This window comes from Bos grunniens, chromosome 1 (assembly GCF_055505025.1).
Source record: "Bos grunniens cultivar Pamir isolate PY7600 chromosome 1, Bosgru_T2T1.0, whole genome shotgun sequence".
NCBI classification, from domain to species: Eukaryota; Metazoa; Chordata; class Mammalia; order Artiodactyla; family Bovidae; genus Bos; species Bos grunniens.
The window spans coordinates 70,971,150-70,988,067 of record NC_141165.1 but is presented as its reverse complement, the minus strand read 5'-3'; the positions used below and the strand labels follow the sequence as shown (position 1 = coordinate 70,988,067).

The following is a 16,918-nucleotide window of genomic DNA, read 5'->3' as shown; positions in this document are numbered from 1 at the left end:
CAGTTTCTTCTTATGTAAACTGGAGATAAGTAAAATAATCATTTCACAGGTTGTTATACTGCTCTAAGGACATTAATATAGGTTAAGTTCCATTAAAATGTTCTTTTTGGGTATTATTGCCATAATATGTCTTACAGGATTTTAAATATTTATTACTTGAATTAGCTATTTTTAAAAATATTAAAGAACAATTAAAGAATAATGAGGACCACAATCACGTCACCTAATAAACTCTGATATTAAAAAAGCAACTCTTGAAAGTTTAAAATATTCAAACAGAAGAAAAGGGTATAAAATAAAAAATACAAGATATTCTCTCCCCAGAATACTCACTGTTGACCATAGATGTGACTATCATGGCTTAAACAAATATCCTAGATATCATGACCTACAGGTATATAGACAAAAAAGACAGGAGTATTATAAAAATAAGATCCTATGTGCTATTTTTAGCATAGAAATTTAATTTTACTTGTGTTTAAGAGGAGAAAATGAAAGAAATTGTTGACTATCAGTGAGTGTTACTTGGTTATAAGAGATAGTGGTTGCAAAAAAATTTCTGTAACATTAAGAAAAACTAAATTAAAAAAATGAAATGGTTAAATTAAGTGTTTCTAAAAATTTCTTTGCTTCATTTGTAGACAGTATGAGTTGACTCCCTGATCTTTCATTTTGCATCTTTGAAATGAAGAGATTAGCCCTCCTACCCTTTCTGCTACCTTCTTTTCTCCATTAAAAATAGTGGTTTTATTATTTTTATATATCAAGGTTTATTTTATTTGCATTGTATTCAATGCTCTTAATTTACTACAAGTGTTTAGTCTTAATTTTATATTTAATATGATTTAATGGTCTTTGATACAGCTACTTTACTAAGTTTATCTTATTTTGAAGTTTTCACTTTTGATTCATCTTTTGACTGGTTGGATACTGTTCATGTGTGATTGTTTCAAAAAGGGCCCACAGTCTGTGCTTTGCCTGTCTGGTTCCTTGCACTGCCTGCTTTAACTTTATATTCCTTAAATCATAGTATCAGATCATCAGGATACTCTCTCTCTGCCTTACTACTTCCTCCTGGAATCCTGTGTTTCCCAAAGTGGACTGTTTTTCCAAAAGCCTATTTCCCAGCTGTTAACTTGTGAATTCACTTTATTCCTTTACTTGGTTGATGGTCTATTTCCTACATCATATATCTTCATTTGTTCTTGAGTCATTCCCTTATTTTGATGAACTACTTTCTTGTGTCTCCCTAAGAAGTGTCTATGTGAGGTAAACACTCTGAATCTGAAAATATTTTTATTTATCTTCACATTTGATGGTAATATGGCTGGATAGAAAATCCTAGATTAAAAATAAAATTTCCACAGAATTTATCAAGAATTTTGCCCTATTGTCTTTCAAGCAGTGTTGATGGTGAATAATCTTACATTAAAATGATTTTCAGGTATTATTTTTTTAAATTCATTTCCATTTCTTTGTAGGTTACTTTTTCATTTTCTGGAAGCTTTTAGAGTTTTGTTTCATCTTTACATAGCAGTTTTAATTTTGGCAACTATATCATCATATTTTTAATTTTCAGGTTATGTGCTTGTTGCTTTTTTGTGTCACATGGTCTTGTTTCAGGAGTATATTATCAATTACAATCTAAGTGTGTATGTATGTGTGTGTCTTTAGTTCTTGTCTTTTTTGTCCTGAATTATCTGTTTTCTTTGGAATCTTTTTATCCTGATGTCCCATACATTATGTAAGTTTTCAATAAGTAGTTGGTGATCCTTGCATATCCTTTTATATTTAAGAAAGTGGCAGTAAAATGTTGTTTGGGAGCTCTATGGGGAAGGAATTATCAAGTTGTGGAGAATTAATCATTATGCTTTAATTTGAAAAGCAGATTCTTTTGTTTTGGGTTAATTATGCAATGATAAAAGTCATAATTGACAAAGAAAAGTGATAAAGTACCAAACAACACAACAGCCAAATACATAATAGTAAAAGCTATTATAAATGCTAGTAGACCTTGACAAAAATATGCAGTGAGGTACTTCAATATCTGGACTTCCCAGGTGGCGCAGCGGTAAAGAATCTGCCTGCCAGTGCAGGAGACACAAGAAACCCAGATTTGATCCCTGGGTTGGGAAGATCTCCGGAGTAGAAAATAAAAACATGTTCCAGTATTCTTGCTGGAAAAATTCCGTGGACAAAGGAACCTGGTGTGCTACAGTCTGTGTGGTCACAAAGAGTGGGACATGACTGAGTGACTGAGCATGCGTGCACACACACACACACACACACACACACACACACACAATAGACAAAAATAAAGATATACAATATATGAATAACACAACAAAAGTAAAAACAAAGAGAACATACATCCTTTAAGTATAATATGTTCATAAAACATTTACAAAGGTACATTATGTTACTAGACCAGAGCAAAAACCTAAAAATGAATGATTAACCTTAAATACAGTATGCTAAGTGAAATAAGCCGGACACATAAGGACAAATACGTGATATGGTTTGGTAAGATATGATTACCAAAGGTATGATTCCACCTATATGAGGTAACCTAGAGTAGTCAAATTCATAGACATAAATTAGAATGGTGATTTCCAGGGGCTGGAGGTAAAAAGGATGTGGGATTAGTATTTAATGGATACAGAATTTCAGTTTGGAAGGATGAAAAATTTTTGGAAATGGATGGTAGTGATGGTTGTACAATGTGTGGATATACGTAATGCCATTGTACTTAATATACACTGAAAAATGTTTAAAATGGTAAATTTTATGCTATAAGTATTTACAACAATTAAAAATTAATGATAAAAATTTTATAAGTCACATTTTCTGATCATAAGCCAACAGAATTAATAATAAACAGTTTAAAAGATTACTCTCCATTATTACGGACTAAATGTTTGTGTTCCTCTCTCAGTAATTCATATGCTGAAGCCCTAACTCCCAATGTGATAGTCTTTAGAGGTGGGGTCTTTGGGAGGCAATTAGGTTTGGATGTGGTCTAGATGGGGTGGGGACTGGGATTAGTGTTCTTATAAAAAGAGGAAGGAGATCTGGAAAAGGTTGATCCTCATGCCAATCACCAGAAGGGTAGTATCAAAGAATCTGCTAACCATCGGACAATTGCACTCATCTCCCATGCTAGTAAGGTCATGCTTAAAATCTTACATGCTGGGCTTCAGCATTATGCAAACCAAGAACTTCCAGATGTCCAAGTTGGGTTTAGAAAAGGAAGAGGAACTAGAAATCAAATTGCCAACATTTGCTGGATTATAGAGAAAGCAAGGGAATTTCAGAAAAACATCTAACTCTATTTCATCGACCATGCTAAAGCCTTTGACTGTATGGATCATGACAAACTGTGGAAAGCTCTTAGAGAGATGGGAATACCAGACCATCTTACCTACCACTTTAGGAACCTGTATGTGGGTCAAGAAGCAACAGTTAGCACCCTGTATGGAACAAGTGATTGGTTCAAGATTGAGAAAGAAGTACGACAGGGCTGTCTGCTGTCACCTGTTTATTTAACCTATACGCTGAGCATATCATGAGAAATGCTGGGCTGGGTGAATTATAAACTGAAATCAAGATAAGCAGGACCTCAACAACCTCAGATATGTGCTGATGGCAGAAAGCAAAGAGGAACTAAAGAGCCTCTTGATGAGGGTGAAGGAGGAGAGTGATAAGCTGGCTTAAGACTAAATATTAAAAAAACTAAGATCATGGCATCCGGCCCCATTACTGCGTGGCAAATAGAGAGGGAAAATGTGGAAGTAGTGATAGATTTCCTCTTGTTGGGCTCCAAAATCACTGCAGACAGTGACTGCAGCCATGAAATCAGAAGACGTTTGTTTTTTGGCAGGAAAGCAATGACAAACCTAGACGGTGTGTTGAAAAACAGACATTACTCTGCCGACAAAGGTCTGTATAGTCTAGGCTATGGTCTTTCCAGTGGTCACATACGGTTGTGAAAACTGAACTATAAAGAAGGCAGAATGCCAAAGAATTGATACCTTCAAACTGTGGTACTGGAGAAAACTCTTATACGTCCCTTGGACTGCAAGGAGATCAAACCAGTCAATCTTAAGGGAGATCAACCCTGAATATTCACTGGAAGGACTGTTGCTGAAGCTGAAGCTCCAGTATTTTGGTCATCTCATGTGAATGGACAACTCATAGGAAAAGTCCCTGTTGCTGGGAAAGATTGAGGGCAGAAGGAGAAGAGGGTATTAGCGTGAAATGCCAGGATGGCATCACTGATACAATGAATATGATTTTGGGCAAACTCCGAGAGATGATGAGGGACAGGGAAGCCTGGTGTGCTGCGGTTCATGGGGTTGCAAATAGATGGACATGACTGGATGACTGAACAATCAGAAGAGTAAGAGAGACCGTGGTCTTTAGAGGTAGGGCCTTTGGGAGTTCTAGATGGGCGGGGAGGGCTCCAATACTTTGGTCACCGGATGCAAAGAGCCAATTCATTGGAAAAGACCCTGATGCCCTGATACTGGGAAAGATTGAGGGCAGGAGAAGGGGACAACAGAGGTTGAGATGGTTGGATGGCATCATCAACTCAATGGATTTGAGTTTGAGCAAACTCTGGGAGATCGTGAAGGACAGGGAAGCCTGACATGCTGCAGTCCATGGGGTTGCAAAGAGTTGGACATAACTGAGCCACTGAACAATGACAACAAGATATAGGGGAGAGGGGATTGCACTGGGATTAGCGCTCTTGTAAGAAGAGAAAGAGAGACCAGGGCTCTTTCTGTCATGTGAGGGCACAGTGAGAAGGCAGTCATTTGCAAGTCAGGAAGAAAAATTTCAGTGAAACCAAATTGACTGGTGCTTTGATTTTGGACCTCCTAGCCTCCATAATCGTGAGAAATAAAATTCCATTGTTTTAGCCACCCAGTCTATGATTTTTTGTTATGGCAGTCTGAGCTGACTAAGATAGACGTCTTAAATGCTTAGGCAAGTTTCTCAGAAATATATTCTGAATTGTTGTTGTTGTTCAGTCACCCAGTCATGTCCAAATCTTTGTCCGCCCTTAGATTGTAGCACGCCAGGCTTCCCTGCCCCTCAGCATCTGGATAGCTTTATTTAAAGAGAAATTGAAAGTGAAAAAAATCACCTTTTAGAAAACAGTAAAAGGAAACTACTTTGTACCCACATCCATGTGTTCTCATTCATGTCCAGCTCTTTGGACCTCATGGACTGTAGCCCACCAGGCTCCTCTGTCCATGGAATGAAAAACAGCAAAAATCTTAGAGAAAACTTGTAGTTTTAAATTCCTTTATATTTAAATCAGTGTCTTAGCTTGGGTTGCTATACTGAAACAACATAGACTCAATAAAAAACAGACATTTATTTCTCAAAATTTTGAGGGCTAGAAGTCAATATCAGGGTGCCATATTAGGTGAATATATTGGGCGAGAGCCCTCTTTCTGGCCTGTAGATGGCTGCCTTCTGGCTGTGTTCTTACATGGCTAAGATAGAGTGAGTTCTGGTCTTTCTTCCTCTTCAGTTCAGTTCTGTATCTCAGTCGTGTCCAACTCTTTGTGACCCCATGAATCACAGCAGCCAGGCCTCCCTGTCCATCACCAACAACCAGAGTTTACTCAAATTCATGTCCATCGAGTCGGTGATGCCATCCAGCCATCTCATCCTCTGTCGTCCCCTTCTCCTCCTGCCCCCAATCCCTCCCAGCATCAGAGTCTTTTCCAATGAGTCAACTCTTCACATGAGGTGGCCAAAGTATTGGAGTTTCAGCTTTAGCATCATTCCTTCCAATGAACACCCAGGGCTGATCTCCTTCAGAATGGACTGGTTGGATCTCCTTGCAGTCCAAGGGACTCTCAAGAGTCTTCTCCAGTACCACAGTTCAAAAGCATCAATTCTTTGGCACTCAGCTTTCTTCACAGTCCAACTCTAACATCCATACATGACCACTGGAAAAATCATAGCCTTGACTAGATGGACCTTTGTTGGCAAAGTAATGTCTCTGCTTTTGAATATGCTATCTAGGTTGGTCATAACTTTCCTTCCAAGGAGTAAGTGTCTTTTAATATCATGGCTGCAATCACCATCTGCAGTGATTTTGGAGCTCCAAAAAATAAAGTCTGCCACTGTTTCCACTGTTTCCCCATCTATTTCCCATGAAGTGATGGGACCAGATGCCATGATCTTAGTTTTCTGAATGTTGAGCTTTAAGCCAACTTTTTCACTCTCCTCTTCACTTTCTGCCATAAGGGTGATGTCATCTGCATATCTGAGGTTATTGATATTTCTCCCAGCAATCTTGATTCCAACTTGTGCTTCTTCCAGCCCAGCATTTCTCATGATGTACTCTGCATAGAAGTTAAATAAGCAGGTGACAATATATAGCCTTGACATACTCCTTTTCCTATTTGGAACCAGTCTGTTGTTCCATGTCTAGTTCTAACTGTTGCTTCCTGACCTGCATATAGGTTTCTCAAGAGGCAGGTCAGGTGGTCTGGTATTCCCATGTCTTTCAGAATTTTCCACAGTTTATTGTGATCCACACAGTCAAAGGCTTTGGCATAGTCAATAAAGCAGAAATAGATGTTTTTCTGGAACTCTCTTGCTTTTTCGATGATCCACTGGATGTTGGCAATTTGATCTCTGTTTCCTCTGCCTTTTCTAAAACCAGCTGGAACATCTGGAAGTTCACGGTTCACATATTATGGTGCTAATTTTCCCACAGTTATCTCTAAATCACAACAGTATTTTATAACATTTAAAAGATCAGTAGATTTTAGAAATTCAAATGGATATTGAAAGAAGCAAAGTAAATGAAAATTTTATTTTCTTTTGATTTTATATTTTTAATATGGTAAAAACTTAGTAGGACTTTGGTTGATCATAGCATTTATTATTTACAGTTATCAAAGCTGCAAGATGAAAGGTCAAGCATGCAAGATCAGCTCCGTGACTATGAAGATCGAATTAATGCTATGACTTCTCACTTCAAAAATGTTAAGCAAGAGTTCTTGTTTACCCAGGTACAATACTGATTGAAATTCACATTGAGTGTATCATGTATAGTCATGGAACATTTCACATTGCATTTACATCTGTGATTTGATTTTAGAGATATAATAAGAAAGTTTCACATAACTAAATGATTATGAACAAAAGCTTAAACCTGAAAGTAGGTAGAAAAAAAGATTTTTAGGAACTCTACTGCCACCAAATTCAAGGAACAATTAATTCATCAGGAGATATCATCATTCAGACACTCTGATATAATATTAGGCAGCTGATTATATGAGAAGGGTGCAGTGACAGCAGTGCAGAGAAGTGATGGCCTAAGTAGAAACAGATTAATAAAACATTATAATAGAGTTTCTGTCTACTTTAAAATTCTTCAGCACAACTTCCTGGAGTGATTTTGAGAGGAGGCAAACTGTCAACACACTTCAGTAGTCCTAAGGACACCACAATATTTTAGCATAGTTTAAGGACTGAATTTTACAATAACAATCCTGAGATAATAGAAAAGTTAATTTATGTTCAGGAAGCTCAGGTGACTAGGGACAGTACAATGCATTTTAGAAATATTAGTACAAACAATAAAAATTAAAACTTAGAGTAATTAATTAAGTAAGCATCTGTTTTATGGACAGTCTATTCATGTGAAGACTCTCTTTCCCTGATGATGCCCAGAAAATCCAAAAGTTCTGTAAATCAGCATTGGAGACTTTACTAGCTTCTCGTTCAAACTTTTTTTTTTAAGTACATCTATGTTTCTATGAAGAAATATGTAATTCTTAAAACTGAACAAGTCATGTTTCTAATACCAATTTATAATTAATATAGATAAGTAACTATTTCATGAGTTTTTACAAGTCTTATTAGAAAGCTATAAATTTATTGAACTTTTAAAAACAATCCCAAGATTTTGGAATCCTGATGTGATTTAGTAATTAATAAACAGTTTAGGATAACATCTTTTCCTCAAGTTATTAAACCACTGAGTTGGGGATTTGAGAAGCAGAGATAGTCTTAAGGTGTATTTCATTATAGTCAAACTTCAAGTAGGCTAATAGAGATGAAAGACAATAAACTTCCTTCAACACTAACAGCCTTAATAATGTAAAAACAATACCACTGGTGATAATTTTGAAGTCCTAAAAGATCAGTAGGCAACAAATACAATTTTATTAAGTAAAACAACACAAAGGCATCATTGTATGTTAACATACTCTAAGGCATATTTACAACCATCACTGTTTACATAATTATTTTAAAAGTATTTCTCTTAATTGGATATGTGGTCAGTTCTTATAAGCATACCATTTCCTAAGTATTTTAATATTAATTTCTTATTTTTAAATAAATGAATTATATCTTTTAAAGTCTCAGTATATAAACTTTGGTTTTCAACAGTTTCCCTAGATCAAAATAAAACTGCTGACAACATTTTTTCCTAGCACATTCCATGAACTATCTTTCTCACAACTAGTAAGCAGCACTGCCTACACTGAATCACAAAATCTAATGTGCAAGTTTCAGAGAGTGGAATTAATAATAGGTCATCTAAGCATTTCGTGGGAACTTTGTTATTTTTTTTGTCTAGTTTTAGAGTTATTTTATAATTTTAAAATGTAAAAAGTCTTTCTCTTTTGTATGTTATTCTGTAGTCTCTTTGCAAAGCCAGGGATCATGAGATTGAAAGTGAAGAACATTTTAAGATGATTGCTGAAAGAGAACTGGGACGAGTGAAGGATGAAATTCAACGACTGGAAAATGAGATAACTTCAATACGGGAAAAAAAGAATGATAAGGAAGTATGTGTTGAACTGTTACTAAAATTTTGTGCAATTGCTCCTTCTTCCTTCAGCAAATAAACGTTGATTTTTTTTTTTTTTTTTCTGTGTGGGAAAGACATTTAGTTTCCTGACATTTACTTATGTTGTTTTTTGGACAATGAAAGTCACATGGAGCTGTGATTTAAATCAACAGTGATAGAATATTACATTTATTTTCTCAGTGTTCGCTTACCAAATAGTCATTGAACCTTACAATATGTGAGGTACCCTGCTGTCTGCCTATTACACCATACTAGGCATAATTTATTTATAAGTGTTACATTTTAAAAATCTACATTTAAAAAGTCACTTATAATTTTGAATTTCATTTTTCAGTCAGAATTTTTACCCTTCATATTATCAACCTGTGACTCTAATATTAAAGTACTATAATCTGTTTTTCTCTTTTCCTTAGCTTTTAGTTACTTGGTTGGGAGTGCTTTCCAAATTCAATTCTTCTCTTTACTTATGCATATACTTATGGAAATGTATTTGTATATATGGAAATATATGTATATTCTTATCCGGTCCCATCACTTCATGGGAAATAGATGGGGAAACAGTGGAAACAGTGTCAGACTTTATTTTTCTGGGTTCCAAAATCACTGCAGATGGTGACTGCAGCCATGAAATTAAAAGACGCTTACTCCTTGGAAGGAAAGTTATGACCAACCTAGATAGCATATTCAAAAGCAGAGACATTACTTTGCCAACAAAGGTTCGTCTAGTCAAGGCTATGGTTTTTCCTGTGGTCATGTATGGATGTGAGAGTTGGACTGTGAAGAAGGCTGAGTGCCAAAGAATTGATGCTTTTGAACTGTGGTGTTGGAGAAGACTCTTGAGAGTCCCTTGGACTGCAAGGAGATCCAACCAGTCCATTCTGAAGGAGATCAGCCCTGGGATTTCTTTGGAAGGAATGATGCTAAAGCTGAAACTCCAGTATTTTGGCCACCTCATGCAAAGAGTTGACTCATTGGAAAAGACTCTGATGCTGGGAGGGATTGGGGGCAGGAGGAGAAGGGGACGACAGAGGATGAGATGGCTGGATGGCATCACTGACTTGATGGACATGAGTCTGAGTGAACTGTGGGAGTTGGTGATGGACAGGGAGGCCTGGTGTGTTGCGATTCATGGGGTTGCAAAGAGACACGACTGAGCGACTGATCTGATCTGATACATATATAATAAATATAATATTATACATAAATATATATACATACAATAAGTATATACACAAATATATACATATATATGGGTATATATATACATATATGTATATATACATCTGGGTATCCTGCATTGCAGGCATATTCTTTACCATCTGAGCCACCAGGAAATCCTATATATACACATACATACTTATTTTATCATGTTAATTTGTATTTGTTTGTATATTGATCTGTTTTCTTTTATGAATCTAAATTTGTTAAATACATTGAAAAATATTTTATCTCCTTAATTACTATATTCATTTTAATTAAATGTGCTTCCAAAATTTCTATATACTAGATCTTTTAGAGACAGCAATCTGATTGGAAATGGGGCTGAAGAGAACTTGTCTTGGGCTTGAGTTAGCATATGAGGCACATTATTTTTATTATAATTTCATATCTGCTTGGGTAGTTTTGGTAGAGTGACTAATGGGATTGCTCTAGGGGAAATACGCTAATGTCTTTTTAAGTAAACTTTAACTCAACTATTGTTCTCAATTTGATAATCACTTCCCTCTATTTTGGAACTAAAGAATTGAAATACCAGTATGATAGTTATATAATTAAATATGATATATTGTATACATCTGGAGACTGGGGACAGAGACAAGATTTCTTTCTTCCTTTTAAATATGTAATGTTATGTTTTATTTTAGTTTGTATAGTAAATAATGTTTTGTTATTTCTCCCTGTTCCCTCTCTTTGGAAATTAGAATTCCATATTTAAAACTACTCAAAAATTGGATGGTTTGAAATGTCAGATGAACTGGGACCAGCAAGCATTGGAGGCCTGGCTGGAAGAATCAGCTCATAAAGATAGTGATGCTCTCACTCTTCAGAAGTATGCTCAGCAAGATGATAATAAAATTAGGGTGAGATGTTATACATTGTAGTGTTAGATTTTCTCTAAATCTATAGTAAAGCAACCTGTAATTTAAATTGCACTTATAATTTTAAAGCAGTGCTTAAACATTTTGGGTCTAATAAAGCCAATTATCCTCTCTCTAGAAAAATGAATGTACTCCAATACTCACACAATCCTGATGCAAGTTTTATAGCTCCTCTAAAGCCCTTTGACCATTTAAGGATCTTTGGACTCCAGGTTAAGAATCCTGATTGAGAAGGTTTCTCAAATGCATTTCAGAAAATAAAGTTTTGTACTAGAACTATGTGTTAATATTTTAACTTATTTTGTGTAGTAGTTTGAATATTACAGATAATTTTTGCTGATTTGAGACTACAGTGCTATTGATTATTTAATATATTATAATATATTAAATAATATAATTATTATTATAACCACTACTTAAAAATCTACTTGTAATTAAATCTGGTGATATATTAGTATCATGAAACATTCTGTTTTCTAACAGGTTAAAACCGCATGCATTAGTTAAAATAACCTTAAATGAAAATTTATTGTTTAATCTTTTTTTCTAACTCATTTTAAAAAGTATTAAAAGTCTTTTTAGAAACAATTGGGTTTCCATTGAAGTTAGAAGATAAAGAATATATATATATTATTTTGAGTTATTTTAGATGTCAAATGAATATGTGTCATATAATATGTATATGTATCAGTTCAGTTCAGTTCAGTCGCTCAGTTGTGTCCGACTCTTTGCATATATATAATATAATATTAATGTGAGATATGCTGTCTAACAGCTTTTATGTTAGTAAAATGATAATTATGAATATTTTTGTATGTAACTACATTGTAGGCCCTGACCCTGCAATTAGAAAGACTGACTGTGGAATGTAATCAGAGAAGAAAGGTACTTGACAATGAATTTGCAGAGACTCTAAGTGTACAGGTTGGTTTAGTAAAGATTTTTATTTTTTAATTGTCAAAATGATGTTCACAAAAGCACTTAAATTCACAGAAATATTATTTGGTCTTCATTTTACAGTTAGAATTGGATAAAGCTGCCCAAGATTTTCGAAAGATTCATAATGAAAGGCAAAAACTCATTCTACAGTGGGAAAGCACAATAGAACAGATGCAGAAGAGAGATAAAGACATCGATAACTGTGCCGTGGTAAAGTGGTTGTTTGGTTCTTGCAACTTTCAGCTGTATTTATCTCTTTTTGTATTTAACTCATTCATTTCAAATTAAATCACACTATTATTTGAAAGTCACTTTTGTAGCATGATCTAATAGTTTTGGTAAATGTTTTCTAAAGCTGGTTCTATATCTATTTGGAAATGTGATTTTATGAAGGTTATTTACTTATGGTATATAATGCCAAAGACTGGATTCTAATATCTCTGAAATGTGAAACAAGAGAAAATCGACAGACAACTTTATTGCTGCAAAGCCAATGCCTTGACTCATATGTACATGGTTGTCCACGATGCCTTGGATTTAACATGTGTGCTGTTTCTGTGTGAATCAAAAGGTGTAGGGAAATGAGCCTCATGGGTAGCCAAGAAAGAAGGATGGAGAGTCAGGAAAGAAACCCTGACTGCAATAAATTGTCCCTTTTGAAACTGAGTTACCATCCAGAATGGGGTAAAAGCTCTGAAGGGGAGGAACACCATGTTGATTAAACACCTGTCTAGTGTTATCTTTTGCTCCTTTCAGAGGTAATTTAGGAGAACTTTTTGGGGAAGTCATTAAAGAGTGAAATAGTGGTGAGTGAAAATGGGAAGATTAGGGAAGTTGGGGAGGGAGAAGGAATTGATGAGGAAAGAAGGCACATGAGAAATGTGCGAACTTCCATTCTGAGTATACTCCATGGAAAGGCATTTGGCAAGCAATTCAGGTCACTGGAAGTTTGGAATTCTGATATCTGGATGTGGTTTACTTGTTACGTGTAACTTATATGAAAATGTGATTTCTGTATTTTAAATTTCTGTGAGTAATCATTTTATCAACAAAATGGCTTATGCCTCCTTAGAGGGGAGTTGGAAGAACCAATCTTAACTCTGAGTTCCTCTTATTTCTTGCTACTAATGTTGGTTTCTCTTTCTTGCTTTATACTGGTTTCAAACATCAAGTCCTGACTGCTTCCTCTGTGTAGATCACATCTAAGACTAAGATCTAAGACTGCAAATCCATAATCTGAATGCTCATACAACCCTGTAGCTAAAGTTACTCAGCCTGCTGGTTTGGTGGAATCCACAGCCTATAGCTCTCTGGTTACATCCTCAGTGATTCCTTAATCACAGGGTGACATCTTCTGGCTATATGTATTGAAAAAGACTAGGGAGGGTGCTCAGAAGTGGTTCCATAGGTAGTGGGATGCCTCTAAATGTTTAACAACTAGCTCTTGATTTGTGGTGTTTTTGATCTGTGGTATCACCTACATGAAAACTTAACTGTGAATAGATTGCCCTGTTAATGCCTATAATGTAGGAATTAAATGCAGGGAATTCTAGAATAATTATTTGACACATACAAATTTAGGAAGTTTTAACCTATCCTTTGGTTGAATGGACACTGTAGAGATATAGAATGTTACAATTATAGAATATTAATTGTTATATAGATGGGAATACTAGAGTAAACAAATCTATAATGTGTTTTAAAATGCAGTGAATTTTGGATGTATATTGATTTAATATGCTAATAGGTACAATATTACATGTACCATTTCTAAAACTTACCAACTTCAGAAACATAGCCTCCCCTGACCCAGTCTCCTGAGATTAGTCGTTTGGTGAGACTCTGTTTCAGAAAACTTGAAAGAAATATATCTTAGGGTAAATTTTCCTTCTCTCTCCAACTCATCTGACATACTGTCATCAGAATCACCTGACAAACCACATATGATCTTTTTATTCCCCAACTCTAAGATCTTTATTCCATATTGCTTAAAACTTGACTCTCCTTAACGTGGCAATGGAAAAGTTGAATTCTTCACCATTTGGCCCTAACCTCTGCCTTCCACCCTTCATCTCTGTCATCTGTATCCACTCTTTCTTAACATCCCCCCATTCCATCCTTGCCCTCCCACCCTATACTTTAACCATGTGAGAGTATTTATGCATCCCCACTTATCTTTTTAGGCCTGACTCAAATGAAGCCTCTTAGGTAATGCTTTTAATTATTTCTCTTGGGTAGATTTCATCATCTTTTTGCTCCCATGGTATATTGTCCACACCACAGTTATTACTTTGCATATTCTAGTTATTTTGTATCTCCATGACCAGCAGGAAGCCTGAGTGATGAAGATATTCCTATTGAAACAAATAACAAAAATAATATTCTCAAAAAATGAAAAAAAAAAACTGGTCTTGTTACACTGGTCTTGGAAAACTACATTGAAATGTGAAAACTATTCAATACTGTTTTATTTTTTAGATGTCACCTTTTCTTGATGAAAGACTGACATTTTTCTTATCCCTTTAGCAAAGTACAAGATGGATGAAATAAAATATAGGGTTCTTTAAAAATATGAGCTTATAGATACTAGTGGCGTACTAATATTTTATTTCATTCATTTAAATTAGTCTCTCCTTAAATTTTGGTAAAATAAGTACTATAAAAGCGGAATTCCTTTTAGTTTTAATTACACATGTATTTAACATGTATTTCAAATTCTAGGCATTAGCAAGGATAAAGCAGGAAATAAGAGAAAAAGAAAATCTGGTTAAGGAAAAAATCAAGTTTTTGGAAAATGAGATTGGGAATAACACAGAGTATGAAAAAAAAATTTCTGTTGCTGATCGTAAAGTTTTAAAATGTAGAACGGAATATCAACGTCATGAAGCTAATAGAATTCAGCTGAAGGATGAGGTATGTCAATTAAAAGGACTGGTTTGTGTGTTTATAACAACTAACTATACAGATAAGCATAAAGGCTTTCCTTTGTTAAGGACCTGCCTTCTAGTTCTTTTTGTTACATCCCTTCTTGTTGTGAAACTTGAACTTTTAGGATACACTCCAGTACTCTTGCCTGGAAAATCCCATGGATGGAGGAGCCTGGTGGGTTGCAGTCCATGGGGTCTCTAGGAGTCTAGGTCTCAGACACGACTGAGAGACTTCACTTTCACTTTTCACTTTCATACATTGGAGAAGGAAATGGCAACCCACTCCAGCGTTCTTGCCTGGAGAATCCCAGGGACAGGGGAGCCTGGTGGGCTGCTGTCTCTGGGGTCTCACAGAGTCAGACACGACTGAAGCGACTTAGCAGCAGCAGCAGCAGGGCTTCCCTGGTGGCTCAGACGGTAAAGCGTCTGCCTACAATGAGGGAGACCCGGGTTCGATCCCTGGGTCAGAAAGATCCCCTGGAGAAGGAAATGGCAACAACCCACTCCAGTATTCTTGCCTGGAAAATCCCATGGACCAAGGAGCCTGGTAGGCTACAGTCCCTGGGGTTGCAAAGAATCGGACACAACTAAGTGACTTCACTTTCACTTTCTATTGAAACCTTGATTGGATACAGGCAACAGGGGGCTGTCTTCACATCATGGGTGGTATAAAGGATTCCCCTGGTGTTGTGCAGTGCTCAACTTGCCTATCACACGTGGTGTTTTGTTCCTGACTCAAGGCAAAAGACTTCTGAAAGGTCTAGGCTGGAAATCATAAGATAAAGGAAAATGGATAAATGTGAAGATGAATTATTGACATTGGTGATATTTTGAAGTGTCTTTCCAGAGACACATGTATATGGTGGTTTTACCACTCAAATTCTAGCAGAAACTACTGTTGAAGTTCAGTGTTTTACCTTGTTAAGGGAAAACATTTCAGTGTAGTAGTGGGACAATGTAGTGGTATAATGTCTTTAAACAGAGAGAGAATAAAATCTTCTGCTTTGGTCTTTTCTTCTTTTGAGCATACATGTCAACTAGATTATTCCATGGGTAGAGTTAGCAATTCCCATAGTTAGCAATAAAGGGATCTTTATGAAATTTGTGCCTTGAGGCCATATTATCTGAAGTTACTGATATTTGGGTGGGAAATTTTTGAAACATTGCAGAGCATTTCATTTTATAAGTTGTTATACTTTATATTTCTGATAAAGAAGGAAAGTTTTTTCTATCTGAAGAGAATAAGTAAGATCTTGCAAAAGCAAAAAAGTGAATTTCTTACATAAATTAAATGTCACTGCTAATACTCATTCTCCAAATTTTAAAGCTTAAACCAGTTGGAGAAAAAAATGCAGGTATTCATTTATTTATAATTTATTTATTGAGATAGAATTCACATATCAAATACACCCTCTTAAAGCATACAATTCAGTAATTTTTAGTATTTTATAGAATTGTGAAACCATTATCACTATCTAATTTTAGAGTATTTTGGTCTTTCAAAGAGAAATCTCATACCCATTAGCAATGGCTTTCCTTCTGTCCCTGTCCTCCTCCCACCCAGGCCCTGGCAACTCCTGATCTACTTTGTCTCTGTGGATTTACCTATTTTGGACATCATACAACATGATGCATTTTGTGTCAGGGTTTTTTTTACTTACATAATGTTTTCAAGGTTCTTATAAGCTGTAACATGTAAAAGTACTTCATTTTTTCTCAAAATTTTTTTATTGTGGTGAAATACATACACAATTTACCATCTTAACTGTCTTCAGATGGACAGTTTAGTGTTAAATACATCGCTAATGTTGTACAACCATCACTATCAACCATCTTCATAACTCTTTCCTTGTAAAGCAGAAACTCTGTACCCATTGAATAATAATTTCCCATTTCCCTGTCCTCCCAGCCCCTGGAAACCACCATTCTACATTCTGTCTCTATAATTTTAGCTACTCTAAGTACCTCATATAAATGGAGTCATAAAATACTTGTCTTTTCCTGGCTGGCCTATGTCACTTATTTTTCTTAGCATAATGTCCTCAAGGGTCATCCATGTTACAGCATATGTCAAAATTTTGTTTTTTTAAGGCCGAATAGTA

The 16,918-nt window shown here is 35.6% G+C and overlaps 1 protein-coding gene across 2 annotated transcripts in view; it reads left to right on the top strand.

The window, feature by feature from the left end:
* Positions 1–16,918, top strand: part of CCDC39 (coiled-coil domain 39 molecular ruler complex subunit) — a 52,098-nt gene that overhangs the window by 1,455 nt on the left and 33,725 nt on the right. Inside the window, exons 2-7 of one of the 2 annotated variants that reach the window (XM_086395584.1) lie at positions 6,921–7,040; positions 8,682–8,828; positions 10,774–10,932; positions 11,782–11,874; positions 11,971–12,099; positions 14,611–14,802. In XM_086395584.1, the coding sequence (XP_086251710.1) occupies positions 6,921–7,040; positions 8,682–8,828; positions 10,774–10,932; positions 11,782–11,874; positions 11,971–12,099; positions 14,611–14,802 (840 nt within the window). The remainder of the gene's footprint in view (positions 1–6,920; positions 7,041–8,681; positions 8,829–10,773; positions 10,933–11,781; positions 11,875–11,970; positions 12,100–14,610; positions 14,803–16,918) is intronic. The other variant, XM_086395589.1, reaches the window with a different exon arrangement.